At 52.0% G+C, this 13,096-nt stretch overlaps 2 protein-coding genes across 2 annotated transcripts in view; one reads left to right on the forward strand and one right to left on the reverse strand.

The window, feature by feature from the left end:
- Window positions 1–2,484, forward strand: part of ENH_00055420 (hypothetical protein, conserved) — a gene marked incomplete at both ends in the record, with an annotated part of 3,407 nt that extends 923 nt beyond the window's left edge. Inside the window, 2 exons of the mRNA XM_013581580.1 lie at window positions 1–103; window positions 268–2,484. The exon at window positions 1–103 is cut by the window's left edge and continues 923 nt beyond it. Coding sequence (XP_013437034.1) covers window positions 1–103; window positions 268–2,484 — 2,320 coding nt within the window. The remainder of the gene's footprint in view (window positions 104–267) is intronic.
- Window positions 2,485–3,195: 711 nt separating this feature from the next.
- ENH_00055430 (importin alpha, putative) lies at window positions 3,196–9,737 on the reverse strand (the record flags this gene model as incomplete). Its single annotated transcript, XM_013581581.1, has 15 exons — window positions 3,196–3,309; window positions 4,165–4,404; window positions 4,499–4,550; window positions 4,613–4,704; window positions 4,758–4,900; window positions 5,377–5,502; window positions 5,716–5,805; window positions 6,418–6,496; window positions 7,098–7,194; window positions 7,405–7,483; window positions 7,706–7,847; window positions 8,060–8,172; window positions 8,552–8,621; window positions 9,086–9,412; window positions 9,657–9,737. 15 exons carry the CDS (start codon window positions 9,735–9,737, stop codon window positions 3,196–3,198), a joined length of 1,845 nt encoding a protein of 614 aa, XP_013437035.1.
- Between the last annotated feature and the right edge of the window lie 3,359 nt (window positions 9,738–13,096).

Raw genomic sequence — 13,096 nt, forward strand, 5'->3', positions numbered from 1 at the left:
CAGCAGCAGCAGCACAACGACAACGACGCAGCAGCCCCCCCCGCTGCAGCAAACCACCAAAACCCTCAGCAGGGCCCTCGAATTAGGAGGGGCTTTTGTTTCTGTCATTTTAAAAGCCCCGCAGTTCTTTGCTGCAGTTGAAGAGCTTTCAGCTTTGATAATGCCGCTGCCGGGGGCCCCCCGGGGGGCCCCCTGGGGGGCCCCCCCGGGGGCCCCCCCGGGGGGCCCCCCAACAGCGTCCACTCTGCTGCTGCTGCTGCGCTGCAGGTGGTGGAGTTCTTTGCAGAAATTGAACGAGTGCTGCAGCTTGCTGCTGAGGTGCAGCAGCAACTGCAGCAGCAGCTGCAGCAGCAGCTGAACGGCGAAGACGGCTCGCTGCCGCTGCTGCAGCTGCTGCTGCCCGCGCTGGCTCCCAAGCAGCAGCAGCAGCAGCAGCAGGAGCAGCAGGAGGAGCAGCAGCAGAAGCAGCAGCAAGAAAAAAGAGCCGCAAGGCGCGCTTCCAAGCAGCAGCAGCAGCAGCAGCAGCAGAAGACGAAGGTGACGACCGAAGCTGCTGCTGCTGCTGCTGCTGCTGCTGCTCCTCTGACAGCAGAAGAAGCAGCAGCAGAAACCCTGCTGGACTCTCTGATGGCTGCCATGGCGGCTGAGGACTCCCCAGACTCAGCAGCAGCAGCAGCAGCAGCAGCAGCAGCAGAAGAGGAGGAAGAAGAAGAAGAGGAAGGCGAGCCGTTGAGCGAAGAAGAGGAAGAAGGGGAGGAAGTTGCTGCTGCTGCTGCTGCTGCTGCTGCAGTGCGGCCGCTGCAGCTGCTGCCGGCGCTGCAGCTGCCAGCTGTGGGGGCCCCCCTGGGGGACTGGCTGGAGCTGCTGCAGCAGTTCGTGTCTTTGTCGAATTTCTTTTTTGCTGCTGCTGCGCTGCTGCTGGAAGTGGGAGAAGCAGCAATAACGAAGCTGCAGGTGCAGCAGCTGCTGCAGGGGTACAGCGCGCTGCTGCAGCGGGGGGCCCTTGCTTCCCTGGGCCTCGTGGCCCGGGGGCCCCCCCCCGAAGACATGGGGGCCCCCTCTGTTAGCTGCAAGCAGCAGGGAATGACTTGCTGCGTCCCTCTTGCTGCTGCTGCTGGCTGGCAGCAAGAGCCTCTTTACCTCAACAGCAGCAACAGAGGGGAGTGCCGCGCGGCCTTTGTGTCTCGTTTGAACCAACTCTGTGCCTCCACAACTTACCTCGACTCCCCCTGCAACATCTTGGTCACAACCAGCAGCAGCAGCAGCAGCAGCAGCAGCAGCAGCAGCAGCAGCAGCGGCGGCAGCAGCGGCGGGGATGGCAGCAGCAGCGGCGACGGCGCCGCGGCCGCGGCCGCGGCCGCCGAGAGCGCCCCCGCGGCGGCGAGCAGCAGCAGCGGCGACGCCGCCAGCAGCAGCAGCAGCAGCAGCAGCAGCAGCAGCAGCAGCAGCAGCAGCAGCAGCAGCAGCGGGTGGACGACGGTGTACACTGCTGCGCTGCCGCTGCCGGGGTTTGCTGCTGCTGCTGTGTGTCAGTGCGAAGTTGCTGCGGCCCCCAACGCAGAGGGCCGCAGCCTCGCAGGCCGCGCGGCCTGGGACTGGGGGGGAGCAGCAGCAGCAGACATAGCAGCAGCAGCAGACATAGCAGCAGCAGCGCAGCAGCACTGGGGCTACCTCAAGGCCTTCGTCAGGACTGGCAGCAGCCTCACAGCAGTTCTTCAAGAGCTCTCCAATCCCAACACAACAGCTCTCCAAAGAACAGCTCATCTCCTCACCTTAATTACCAAAGCAGCAGCCCCGGGGGGCCCCCCCGCGCCCCCCTTGGGGGCCCCCCGGGGGCCCCTGGGGGGCCCCCCGGGGGCCCCCCCAGGGGGCCCCATGGGGGGGCCCCTGGGGGGCCCCCCGGGGGCCCCCCCCGGGGGCCCCATGGGGGGGCCCCTGGGGGGCCCCATGGGGGGGCCCCTGGGGGGGCCCACTCTCGCCCAGGGGGCTAGCCTAGGGGCCTCCCAGGGGGGGCCCACGCTGCAGCAGGGGGGGGCTTTGGGGGGCCCCCTTGGGGGGCCCCTGGGGGGCCCCACAGCCAGCTTTGGGGGGGCCCCCGAGGTCAACAGTGCCTGGGCTGGGGGCCCCACGAACCCGCAGACGCAGCAGCAAACGCTGCAGCAGCAGTGGGGGGGGGCCCAGCTAGCAGCAGACCCCTACGGGGGCCCCCAGCTTGGGGGCCCCCAGCTTGGGGGCCCCCCGCTTGGGGGCCCCCAGCTTGGGGGCCCCCAGCTGGGGGGGCCCCCCACAATCGGGGCTGCCTATGACCTTTCTGCAGCAAATGGACCCTATGGGGCCCCTCAGCTGGGGGGCCCCTATGAGGCCCCCTTGTGGCTGGGGGGCCCCCAGCTGGGGGCCCCCAATGAAGCCGCGGGCTGGGGGGCCCCCAATGTAGCAGAGGGGCCCCTAATGGCCCAGGCCTGGGGGGCCCCCAGGGCCTACTGAGGCCCCACACTTGAACTCCTGGGGGCCCCCTATTTGTTTTGGTGAATAGACTAACTGCTATTCTAACTGCTTCTAATGTAGGTGCAGCAGCAGCAGCAGCAGCAGCAGCAGCAGCAGCAGCGGGTGGGGTTGGACGCAGGTCCAAGGAGTTTCGCTCGCGGGAACCCTAGCCTTAAACCCTAAACCCTAAACCCTAAACCCTAGGTTTGCATATATATTGAACCGGTGCAGCACTGTTGCTGCTCTCCCTCTGCACGTTTGGGTGTCTCCTCCGCTGCTGCTGCAGCAGCAGCAGCAGCAGTGAGAGCGACAGCAGCAGCAGCTGCTGCAGCAGCAGCAGCTGCTGCTGCTTCTGCCCAAAGAGGGCCCCGTGCCCCCCACCTCTCTATTATAGTTATAAGCAGCAGCAGCAGCAGCAGCAAAAAGCTAAAGGGGGCCCCCCGGGAGCAGCAAAACATGGGGGGCCCCCATTCGAGACTGCGTATGTCTCCATAAATAGAAACAGCTGCTGCTGCTGCCGCCGCCGCTGCTGCTGCTGCTGCTGCTGCTGCTGCTGCTGCTGCTGCTGCTGCTGCTGCAGAGGGCATGCGGCTGCGTCAAAAATAGGTGCCTGCGGATCGATTCTGAGGGAATTAATCGAATTAAAAGATAAATTCGATTAAATTTAATTAAATTCAATTAAATTGAATTAAATTTGAAGAATTAATTAATTCAATTGAACTTAAAACCCCCCTGAGGAGCCTCAGCACCAAAAGCTGTGGGGCCCTCAGCAGCAACTGGCTCATCTTCTTCATAGGGAAAATAAGTCGAAATTATGGTGAAGACCTAAAAGCAAATAAATAACAAATAAATAATAAATAAATAATAAATAAATAATAAATAAATAATAAATAAATAATAAATAAATAAATAAATAAATTAATTTTAATTAAATTCATTTTAATAAATGCTTAATTGTTCTCGTGGGAAAAAAAAGAAAGAAAATGGTATCAGACACTTACAGCACCAGCAGCAGCAGCAGCAGCAGCAGCAGAAGCGCCAGCAGCAGCAGCACTTGAAGCGGCAGCAGCAGCACTTGAAGCGGCAGCAGCAGCAGCACTAGAATCATCCCCAGCAGCAGCAGCAAAAAAGGATCTTCTACAGCAGCAGCAGCAGCAAAAAGGATTTTCAACAGCAGCAGCAGCAGCAAAAACGATTCACTAGCAGCAGCAGCAAACAGGATTCATTAGCAGCAGCAGCAAAAAGGATTCATTAGCAGCAGCAGCAGCAAAAAGGATTCACTAGCAGCAGCAGCAAAAATGATTCATTAGCAGCAGCAGCAAAAAGGATTCATTAGCAGCAGCAGCAGCAGCAGCAGAAGCAAAAAAGAATCGAGTGCATTCAAAAATAACAAAACAAACTGCGAGGCCCCAAACGCATGCAGCGGCAGCGCCAAACCCTAAACCCTAAACCCTAACCCGCAGCGCCAAACCCTAATCCCTAAACCCTAAACCGCAGCGCCAAACCCTAAACCCTAAACCCTAAACCGCAGCGCCAAACCCTAAACCCTAAACCCCAAACCGCATTGCCAAACCCTAAACCCTAAACCCCAAACCGCAATGCCAAACCCTAAACCCCAAACCGCATTGCCAAACCCTAAACCCTAAACCCTAAACCCTAAACCCTAAACCCTAGGCGGACCTTTTTGAAGACGCTGTCGTTGCTGCTTTCCTGGAGTCGCTCGAGAGCTGCAGCGCCGTCGGCTTGTTCAATTAAATCCACAAAAGGGTTTGAGTCCAAACCCTCTCTTTCTTTTATTTTATTTCCAGTTTTTAAAATTGCATGCAAAGCTTCCAAAGACACCATCACGATCTTGCTGTCCATACACCCCAGCAACTGACACAGCGCCGGCACGCAACCCATCCGCACCAGCGACTCCACCTGCACGCAAACCCCAAACCCTAAACCCTAAACCCTAAACCCTAAACCCCAAACCCTAAACCCTAAACCCTCAGCCCTCAGCTGCAGCCCGGACCCTCGCCGCGGCGTCAGGGGAACCCCTCACCCAGTTGCGGATCGGCACAGCCCTGCAGCCCCAAACCCTAAACCCTAAACCCTAAACCCTAAACCATAAACCCTAAACCCTAACCTGGGCATCAGTGCCCCCGCTGACGGCGTTGCTGATGGCCCAAGCCCTACACCCTCCACCCTCCTCCCTCCACCCCGCCCTAACCCCAAACCCTAAACCCAAACCCTAAACCCTAAACCCTAAACCCTAAACCCTAAACCCTAACCTGGGCATCAGTGCCCCCGCTGACGGCGTTGCTGATGGCCCAAGCTGCTTCTTTTTTTGTGTCAAATTCGGCTGTCTCCAAAACGTGCAGCAGCGCGGGCACGGCCCCGCTGTCCAGCACTTCTTGCACTTGTTCTCGACTTCCTACAAATAAATAAATAAATAAATAAATAAATAAATAAATAAATAAATGTTAATTAAAATAAATAAATAAATAATTTATTTATTTATTTATTCGCAAAAGAATGGGGAGCTGGGAGATGCAGCAGGAAAAGATAGCTCCTGGAAGGTCCCCGTAGCAGCAGCAGCAGCAGCAGCAGCAGCAGCAGCAACATGGAGGCCAGCAGCAGCAGCAACTCCCAGCGCAGCAGCAACCCCCGCAGCACCGCTGCAGCGCTCCCCACAGCAGCAGCAGCAGCAGAACCAGCAGCAGCAGCAACACCGCTGCAGCAGCAGCAGAACCACCGCAGCTGCGGCAGACACAGCAACAGCACCAGAACCACGCAGCAGCAGCAGACACAACAGCAGCAGCAGCAGCAGACACAACAGCAGCAGCAGCAGCAGCAGCAGCAGCAGACACAGCAGCAGCAGCAGCAGCAGCAGCAGCAGCAGCAGCAAACCTGCAGTGATGTTGGAGATGGTCCAGCAAGCTTCTTTCTGGACAGTCTTTTTGCTGGAAGACAGCAGCGCGAGGAGTTTGGGAAGGGCCCCACAAGTCAGCACAACTTGAGTTTGTCTGTCATCTCCTGTTAAATAAATAAATAAATAAACAAATAAATAAATAAATAAATAAATAAATAAATAAATAATAAATAAACAAAAATTAATTAATTAATTAAAACAAATGAAGTGAAATAGTCGAAGCAAAATCCAGCACAAAGAGCCCTTCAGCTCGCCCCAGATCCAGATCCCCACCTCCCCGAGGGTTTAGGGTTTAGGGTTTAGGGTTTAGGGTTTACCAGTGACTATGTTGCCCACGGCGCGCAGCGCGGGGGTTTGCACGAGAGAAGAGGGGTGGTTTAGGAGATCGACAAGACGGCTGCAAACCCCTGAAGAGTTTAAAAGAAATAAAAAATAAAAATAAATTAAAATGAATTTAAATAATTAAAATGAATTTAAATAATTAAAACGAATTTAAATCAATTTTAATGAGTTTAAGGCGAATAAATAAACTGATATCAATTAAAATGAATTCAAAGCAATTTAAATGCATTTAATAGAAATAAATGGATTGAAAGGAATTAAAATAAATTAAAATGAATTAAAATAAATTTAAAAAGACTAAAATCAATTCAAATGAATTCAAACAAACGTAATCGAATAAAATAAATTAAATAAATCAAAATGAATTAAAACAAATTAAAACAAATATAATTAAATTGAAACAAATTCGAATAAATAAAATAAAATAAAATAAAATAAAATAAATGAAAAAGAATTTAAAATCAAAATCCGAAAATTCGCAAAACTGCAAAACCCCAGTTCGACAGAAATTCCTTTTTCTTCATTTCCAGACCCAACTAGCGAATTAAATAATTAAATAATTAAATAAATAATTATTTTATTTATTTATTTTAATTAATTCTAATTAATTAATTAATTAATTAATTAATTTATTTATTTATTTATTTTTTTATTTTTATTTTTTATTTATTTCCCACCGGCCTGCAGCACCGCCTCTATGCGCTCGTTGGGGCCGTCGGAAAGATAAGAAATGGCCCAGCAGGCGTCAGTAAGAACCTAAAAAGAAATAAATAAATAAATAAATAAATAAATAAATTAAATTAAATAAATTAAATTAATTAAATTAATTAAATTAAATTAAATCAATTAAATTAAATTAATTGAATTAATTTATTTATTGGTAATTGTTGGAAAGGAATTGAGGGGAAAAAGAACGGCGGCAGCAGCAGCCAAGTGTCTGTAGTAAACAAATAAAGTATTTAAAGCAAAAAATAAAAATAAATAAATAAATAAATAAATAAATAAATAAATAAATAAATATAAATATAATTAAATATAAATAAATATATATATAAATAAATAAATATAAATAAATAATAAACCACGGGCGGGTGGTTTCAGGAAACGGTGGGAAAAAGAACAAAACAGCAACACAAACCCTAAACCCTAAACCCCAAACCCTAAACCCTAATTGGGCGGTACTGCAGCAAGCAGGAAGCAAGCAGCAGCGCAGCAGCCTCGGATAAAAGCACTCGCAAACATCCAAACAAAACAAACAACAAATAAATAAACACAAATAAATAAATAAATAAATAAATAAATAAATAAATAAATAAATAAATAAATAAATAAATAATAAATATTTATTTATTTTCACCTCCGCATCATCTGAATAAATCAAAGCCGCCAAAGTCGGCAGCGCTGGAGAAACTTTTTCAAAAGCGGGTGCGGGTTTGCCCCGGCAAAAGTTCGACCTGTCCACAAACCCTAAACCCTAAACCCTAAACCCTAAACCCTAAACCCTGATAAACCCTAGTGGCCCCTAATGAACCTTAGTGAACCCCAAACCCTTAGCAATGAGGGCAGTTGTGGAGGTCTGCTCGGCCACGCCAGACCCGCCACCTTGAGTCATTCGCCAAGAACCCTAAACCCTAAACCCTAAACCCTAAACCCTAAACCCTCACAGTGTCCACGTGGCATTCCTCAGCATCGCCAACTTCGAGCCGGGAGTATTAAGCTGCTCCAGCAGCGGCTGCAGGGCGTCTGCAAGCACCCCCCGCCCCCAAACCCTAAACCCTAAACCCTAAACCCTCGCATGCCCCCCACCTCTCCCAGCTGCCGCCGCGTCCAGCCCAAGCCCCCGGGCTTCGCTGGGCCAGCCAGGGTCCGCGCGGGCTAGCCAGGGCTGGCTAGGGTTTAGCTAGGGTCTAGCTAGGGTCTAGCTAGGGCTTAGCTAGGGTTTAGGGTTTAGGGTTTAGGGTTTACCGCTGTCCAGCACCAAGTCGCGGCAACTCGGGGAGTCCCCCGCAATATTCCCCAAAGCCCAAACCGCCTGTTCGCGAACTTCTTCTTTGGGGGACCTCAGCAGCTGCACGAAGCAGGGCACTGCCCCGCAGTCCACCACCACCTGCAGCAAACCCTAAACCCTAAACCCTAAACCCTAAACCCTAAACCCTAAGCCCCAGGCCGCAGGCCCTGGGCCCTGGCGCTCCGCTCGGAGCCGCTGCGCGGACGCGGCGCGGCCGCAGCGCCCGCGAGACCCCAAACCCTCGCCGACAACTAGGGTTTGCGGTTTCGGGCTTAGGGTTTAGGGTTTAGGGTTTAGGGTTTAGGGTTTACGCGGGTTTGCTCCTGAGTGCCCGAGGCTATGTTTGTCAAGGCCCACGCGGCTTCGAACTGGAGCTGCTCGCGGCCCTCCATGGAGAGGAAGCGGACGAAGTGGGGCACGGCGCCTGCAGCGCAAACCCTTTTTTAGGGTTTGGCGGTTTCGCGTCTTTTTTCCGGATTTTTCCCGCGTTTTCTCCCAAATTCAAAAAGCTTTTCAAAAAATTAACTCAAATGGTCCAAAAACTTTAAAAATGGCGCCAAAAAACCCAAAATTTCCACTTTTGCAAAAACTGGAAATCCACCCACTCGCGCCAGCTGTCTAGACACCCCAACGCCCGCCGCAGCGGCAACCGCACACTGCCAAATTGCGAACCAAATAAATAAATAAATAAATAAATAAATAAATAAATAAATAAATAAATAAATAAATAAATAAATAAATAAACAAAATAAATAAATTATATTTATAAAAGATTAATAAAAGAAATTGAAAAGAAATAATACCCGCGTCAATGACGGCTTGAATGGGAGGGCTGTTCTCTATGCTGAGGGCGCGGCGGAAGACCTGCGTGGCCTGAAGATAAAAATAAATAAATAAATAAATAAATAAATAAAAAATAAATAAATAAATAAATAAATAATAAATAAATAAACAAATAAATAAATAAATAATAAAATAGTTAATTAATTACAAAGGAATAAATGAATAATAAAGGCCAAATGAGCTGCAGCTGTGAGGCTGCTTGCGCGAAAAAAAGCAAATGAATACGCACTCAAAGAGCTGCAGCAGCAGCAGCTGCTGCTGCTGCAGCAGCAGCTGCAGCAGCAGCTGCTGCTGCTGCTGCAGCAGCACCATCACCAGCAGCAGCACCATCACAAGGAGCAGCAACAGCTACAGCAACAGCGCCACAATCATCAGCAGCAGCTGCTGCTGCAGCAGCAGCAGCACCACCAGCAGCACAACGACCATCCTCAGCAGCAGCACAAGCAGCAGCAGCAGCAGTAGCAGCAGCAGCAGCAGCAGCAGCAGCAGCAGACCTGCATCTCCGCCTCCGGCACTCCGCTGCCTAAAGCCTCAACAAGCTGCTTCAAATCTCTTCCAGAGAACTCCGCGGGGGCCCCGGGGGCCCCCCCAGTACCCTGTGCTAAGTCCATGCCCCCTAGGGGGGCCCCCGAGAGGCCCCCCATGGGGCCCCCCACGGGGGCCCCCATGGGGGCCCCCATGGGGGCCCCCAGGGGGGCCCCCAGGGGGGCCCCCAGGGGCCCCCCCTGGGGGCCCCCCGCTGCTGCCATTTCAGCTTCATCTAGGGCCTCAGCTCTTTTCTTAGCGAGGTTTTGTTCTCTGTGGGTTTTTCGAATTTGCACCTGAGGTGGAAATCAAAATTAATTAATTTAATTAATTAATTAATTAAATAAATTAAATTAATTAAATAATTAATTAATTAATTAAATAATTAATTAATTTAATTAATTTTGTTGTTTAGTTGAGTTGCTTGGGGGGCAGTTTTGCGGACTGAGAGGGTTTGGAGGCAGCAGCGGAGCGAACGGGGAGCCAAACCCTAAACCCTAAACCCTAAACCCTAAACCCTAAACCCTAGGTATGAATTACCTGCAAATCCTCGCGCTTCCTCCGAGGGTCTTCGAAGTTCTTTTTGAAGTTTGCCTTGCGCTCCGCGACCCGCCGCTCCATTCTCACAAACACTAAACACAAACCCTAAACCCTAAACCCTAAACCCTAAACCCTAAACCCCAAACCCTAAACCCTCCCTATCGCTGCAGTCCACACCAGCTGGCCAGCAGCTGACAAACCCGCCTCGAAGAACTTTGGGGTGCCGAAACCCTAAATCCTAAACCCTAAACCCTAAACCCTAAACCCCACGCCCCAAACCCTAAACCCTAAACCCTGAAGCGCATGCACGAAAGCAGCGAGGGTTTGGGGGCCCTGCAGCAGCTTAAAGCTTCTTCATAATAAGGGCAATCGCTAGGGTTTACGGAATTAGGGTTTAGGGTTGTGGGGGCCCCTGCAGCTAGTGCCGGAGGGGCCCCCCGCAAACCCTAAACCCTAAACCCTAAACCCTAAACCCTCGGGCGGTCGGCTCACGAGTAAAGAAAATGGAGTCGGGCGCCCGCAGAGGAAGAAGGAGAATAAAACGAAGGCAAGCCCCCTTCGCCGCAGCAGCAGCAGCAGCAGCAGCAGCAGCAGCAGCAGCAGCAGCAGCAGCAGGGCGAGAAGCGCAGCAAAGGTGTATCTAAACCCCAGAGCAGCAGCAAATGCAGCAAACGAAAAAAGAAAAAGAGAAAATAAAAGAAAATAAAAGACAGTTGGACACAAAAGCACGTCCTGGGACTATGTTGCAGCAAAGCAGCAGCAGGTCGTGCAGCAGCTGCTGCTGCTGCTGCTGCTGCTGCTGCAGGCAGCAGTGGGGCCCTGCGCTGCTGCTGCTGCTGCTGCTGCTTAGAGTGAATTAAAAAGAAACAAAAGAGCTTTTGGGGGGCTGTCTAGGAGCAGCCAGGCGCTCCCACCCTTAACCCTAAACCCTAAACCCTAAACCCTAAACCCTAAACCCTCGCCAGCCCCAAACCCTTTTCTGCATGCAGCGTTTTAAGAAAAGGAGATTTTCAGTTGGCTGCGAACTTTGGGGTGTACGTACACCTCGGCCTGCCGGGGGTCTGCCGCGGAGCCGGCTCTTTCCCACTTCTTCATTTCTTCTTTTTTTCTCCTTTTTTTCCCCTTTTTTGTTTATTTTTTAATTTATTTTAATTTATTTTAATTTATTTTTACTTATTTTCCATTTTTATTCTTTTATTTCCCTCATTTTGCCCTCCAAACGCAAATTCCAGCGAGAACTCACAAACCCCCAACACCCCCCAGCCACCACCCACCCCGCGCACGCAGCATCTGCAGCTAGCTAGCCACAGCTAGCTAGCCACAGCTAGCTAGCCACAGCTGGCTAGCCACAGCTAGCTGTTCCTAGCCATGGGCAGCTAGCTGCAACTAGCCAGCTACTCTTGCCCACGGCTAGCTGCTGCGGGCTTGGGCTAGTTTAGGGGCGAGGGCCGGCGGTTTAGGGTTTAGGGTTTAGGGTTTGGGGTTTAGGTTTCAGCGGCCCAAACCCTAGAAGCAGCGGCTCGCCAGGAGCGGGTTTGGAAAAGAAAAAGTTAAAGTGTTTCTGACCTAAGCCCTAAACCCTAAACCCTAAACCCTAAACCACCGTGGACGCGCTCAAGAAGCCTGGCCTGTTTTCCTGCAGCGCTTTCTTTTTGAGTAGGGTTTAGGGTTTAGGGTTTAGGGTTTGGAGCCCTTGTGTCTACTTTGGCTCTTCTTAATTGTTCTTTGCTGCATTCCGCCCGCCGCCAGTTCTGCTGCCTCACGCCAAACCCTAAACCCTAAACCCTAAACCCTCATTCAGGACTATAACAACCTCGACTGCGGTTTAAGGCCATTGTTGTTTAGAGCCTTCCTAGTGAGATGCAGCAGCAGCAGCTGCTGCTGCTGCACCAGAAGCAGCTGCTGCTGCACCAGAAGCTGCTGCTGCTGCCGCTGCTGCTGCTGCCGCTGCTGCTGCTGCTGCACTCGTACGCGGCTAGTCAGCAGCTAGCCTGACTAGCCAAGAGGCTAGCTGGCTCGTTCGCTAGCTAGCTAGCTAGCTAGCTGGTCCAGCTGGCTAGCTAGCTAGCCAGCCAGCACCTACTTAGCCACAGCTAGCTAGCTGCCTGGCTGGCTAGCCAGCTAGTCGGCTAGCCAGCTAGCTTGCTAGCTAGCCAGTTAGCTAGCTAGCTATCCAGTTAGCTAGCTAGCCAGCTAGCTAGCTAGCCAGTTAGCTAGCTAGCCAGTTAGCTAGCTAGCTAGCTAGCTAGACAGTTAGTTGGCTAGCTAGCTAGCTAGCCAGCTAGCTAGCTAGTTAGCATTGGGGGGCTGTGGACGCGAGAGACGGTTCCGCCAGGGCCGCAAGTCCAGCTGCATGCAGTACAGGCACAAAACCCTAAACCCTAAACCCTCAGCCCTAAACCCTAAACCCTAAACCCTAGAACGAAGAAACAACGCAGCAGCGAACAGCCATGTGATCCCTTCTCGAAGCGCCTGGCCCTACCTACCGTCCCCAGCAGCAGCAGCCGCCCCTGCTGCTGCTGCTGCCTCTGCTGCTGCTGCTGCTGCTGCTGCTGCTGCTGCTGCTGCTGCTTACGGGTTTTTGGGGCTGGTGCTGCAGCTCCTGGGGTTTGAAGGTCCCCGCGTAAACCCCAGAATGGCGGAAAGGCAGCCGGAGGTCTGGAGCTTCGAGGGAGGTTTGAGGGTTTTCGCGGTGGCTGGGGTGCAGCCGCAAGTCCTCGCCTAAACCCTCGCAAACCCTAAACCCTAAACCCTAAACCCTAAACCCTAAACCCTAAAGGCTGGCCCTGAACCCTGCAGCCTGGAGCCTGAATCCTGAGCCCCAAGGCCACAAACCCTAAACCCTAAACCCTAAACCCTAAACCCTAAACCCTAAAGGCTGGCCCTGAACCCTGCAGCCTGGAGCCTGAATCCTGAGCCCCAAGCCCACTGGTCGAGGGTTTAGGGTTTAGGGGGGTTTAGCCGCATTAAGGTTTAGGGTTTGGGAGGCTCCCGGGTTTAGGCGCTGCGAGGGGCTAGGGCTGGATTAGGGTTTAGGGTTTGGGTCCGTTTTAGGGATTAGGGTTTGTGAGGGTTTAGGGTTTGTGAGGGTTTAGGGTTTGCGAGGGTTTAGCGACTGCGAGGCCCTAGGGTTTGCAAGCGCCTAGGGTTTGCTGCGGCGGCGGGCGAGGGGCTGCGCGCGAGGCTCGGGAGCCGAGGGTTTAGGGTTTAGGGTTTAGGGTTTAGGGTTTGTACGGCGGCTGTCGCGGAGGTTGCGGCGGCGCTCGGGAACCTTGACGAGCGTGTTGACCTTGAGGACTTTCGAGGTGTACATACACTCCAAATAGCGTTTTATTTCCATTTTCGTAAACCCTAAATAAACCCTCAAAGCCAATCTGCTGCTTTCCAGAAACCCTCCGCTCAGGTGTACAGACACCGTTTGCCACGGGAAAAACACGTTC

Source organism: Eimeria necatrix, genomic scaffold, assembly GCF_000499385.1.
Source record: "Eimeria necatrix Houghton genomic scaffold, Enh_scaff454, whole genome shotgun sequence".
Taxonomy (NCBI): Eukaryota; Apicomplexa; class Conoidasida; order Eucoccidiorida; family Eimeriidae; genus Eimeria; species Eimeria necatrix.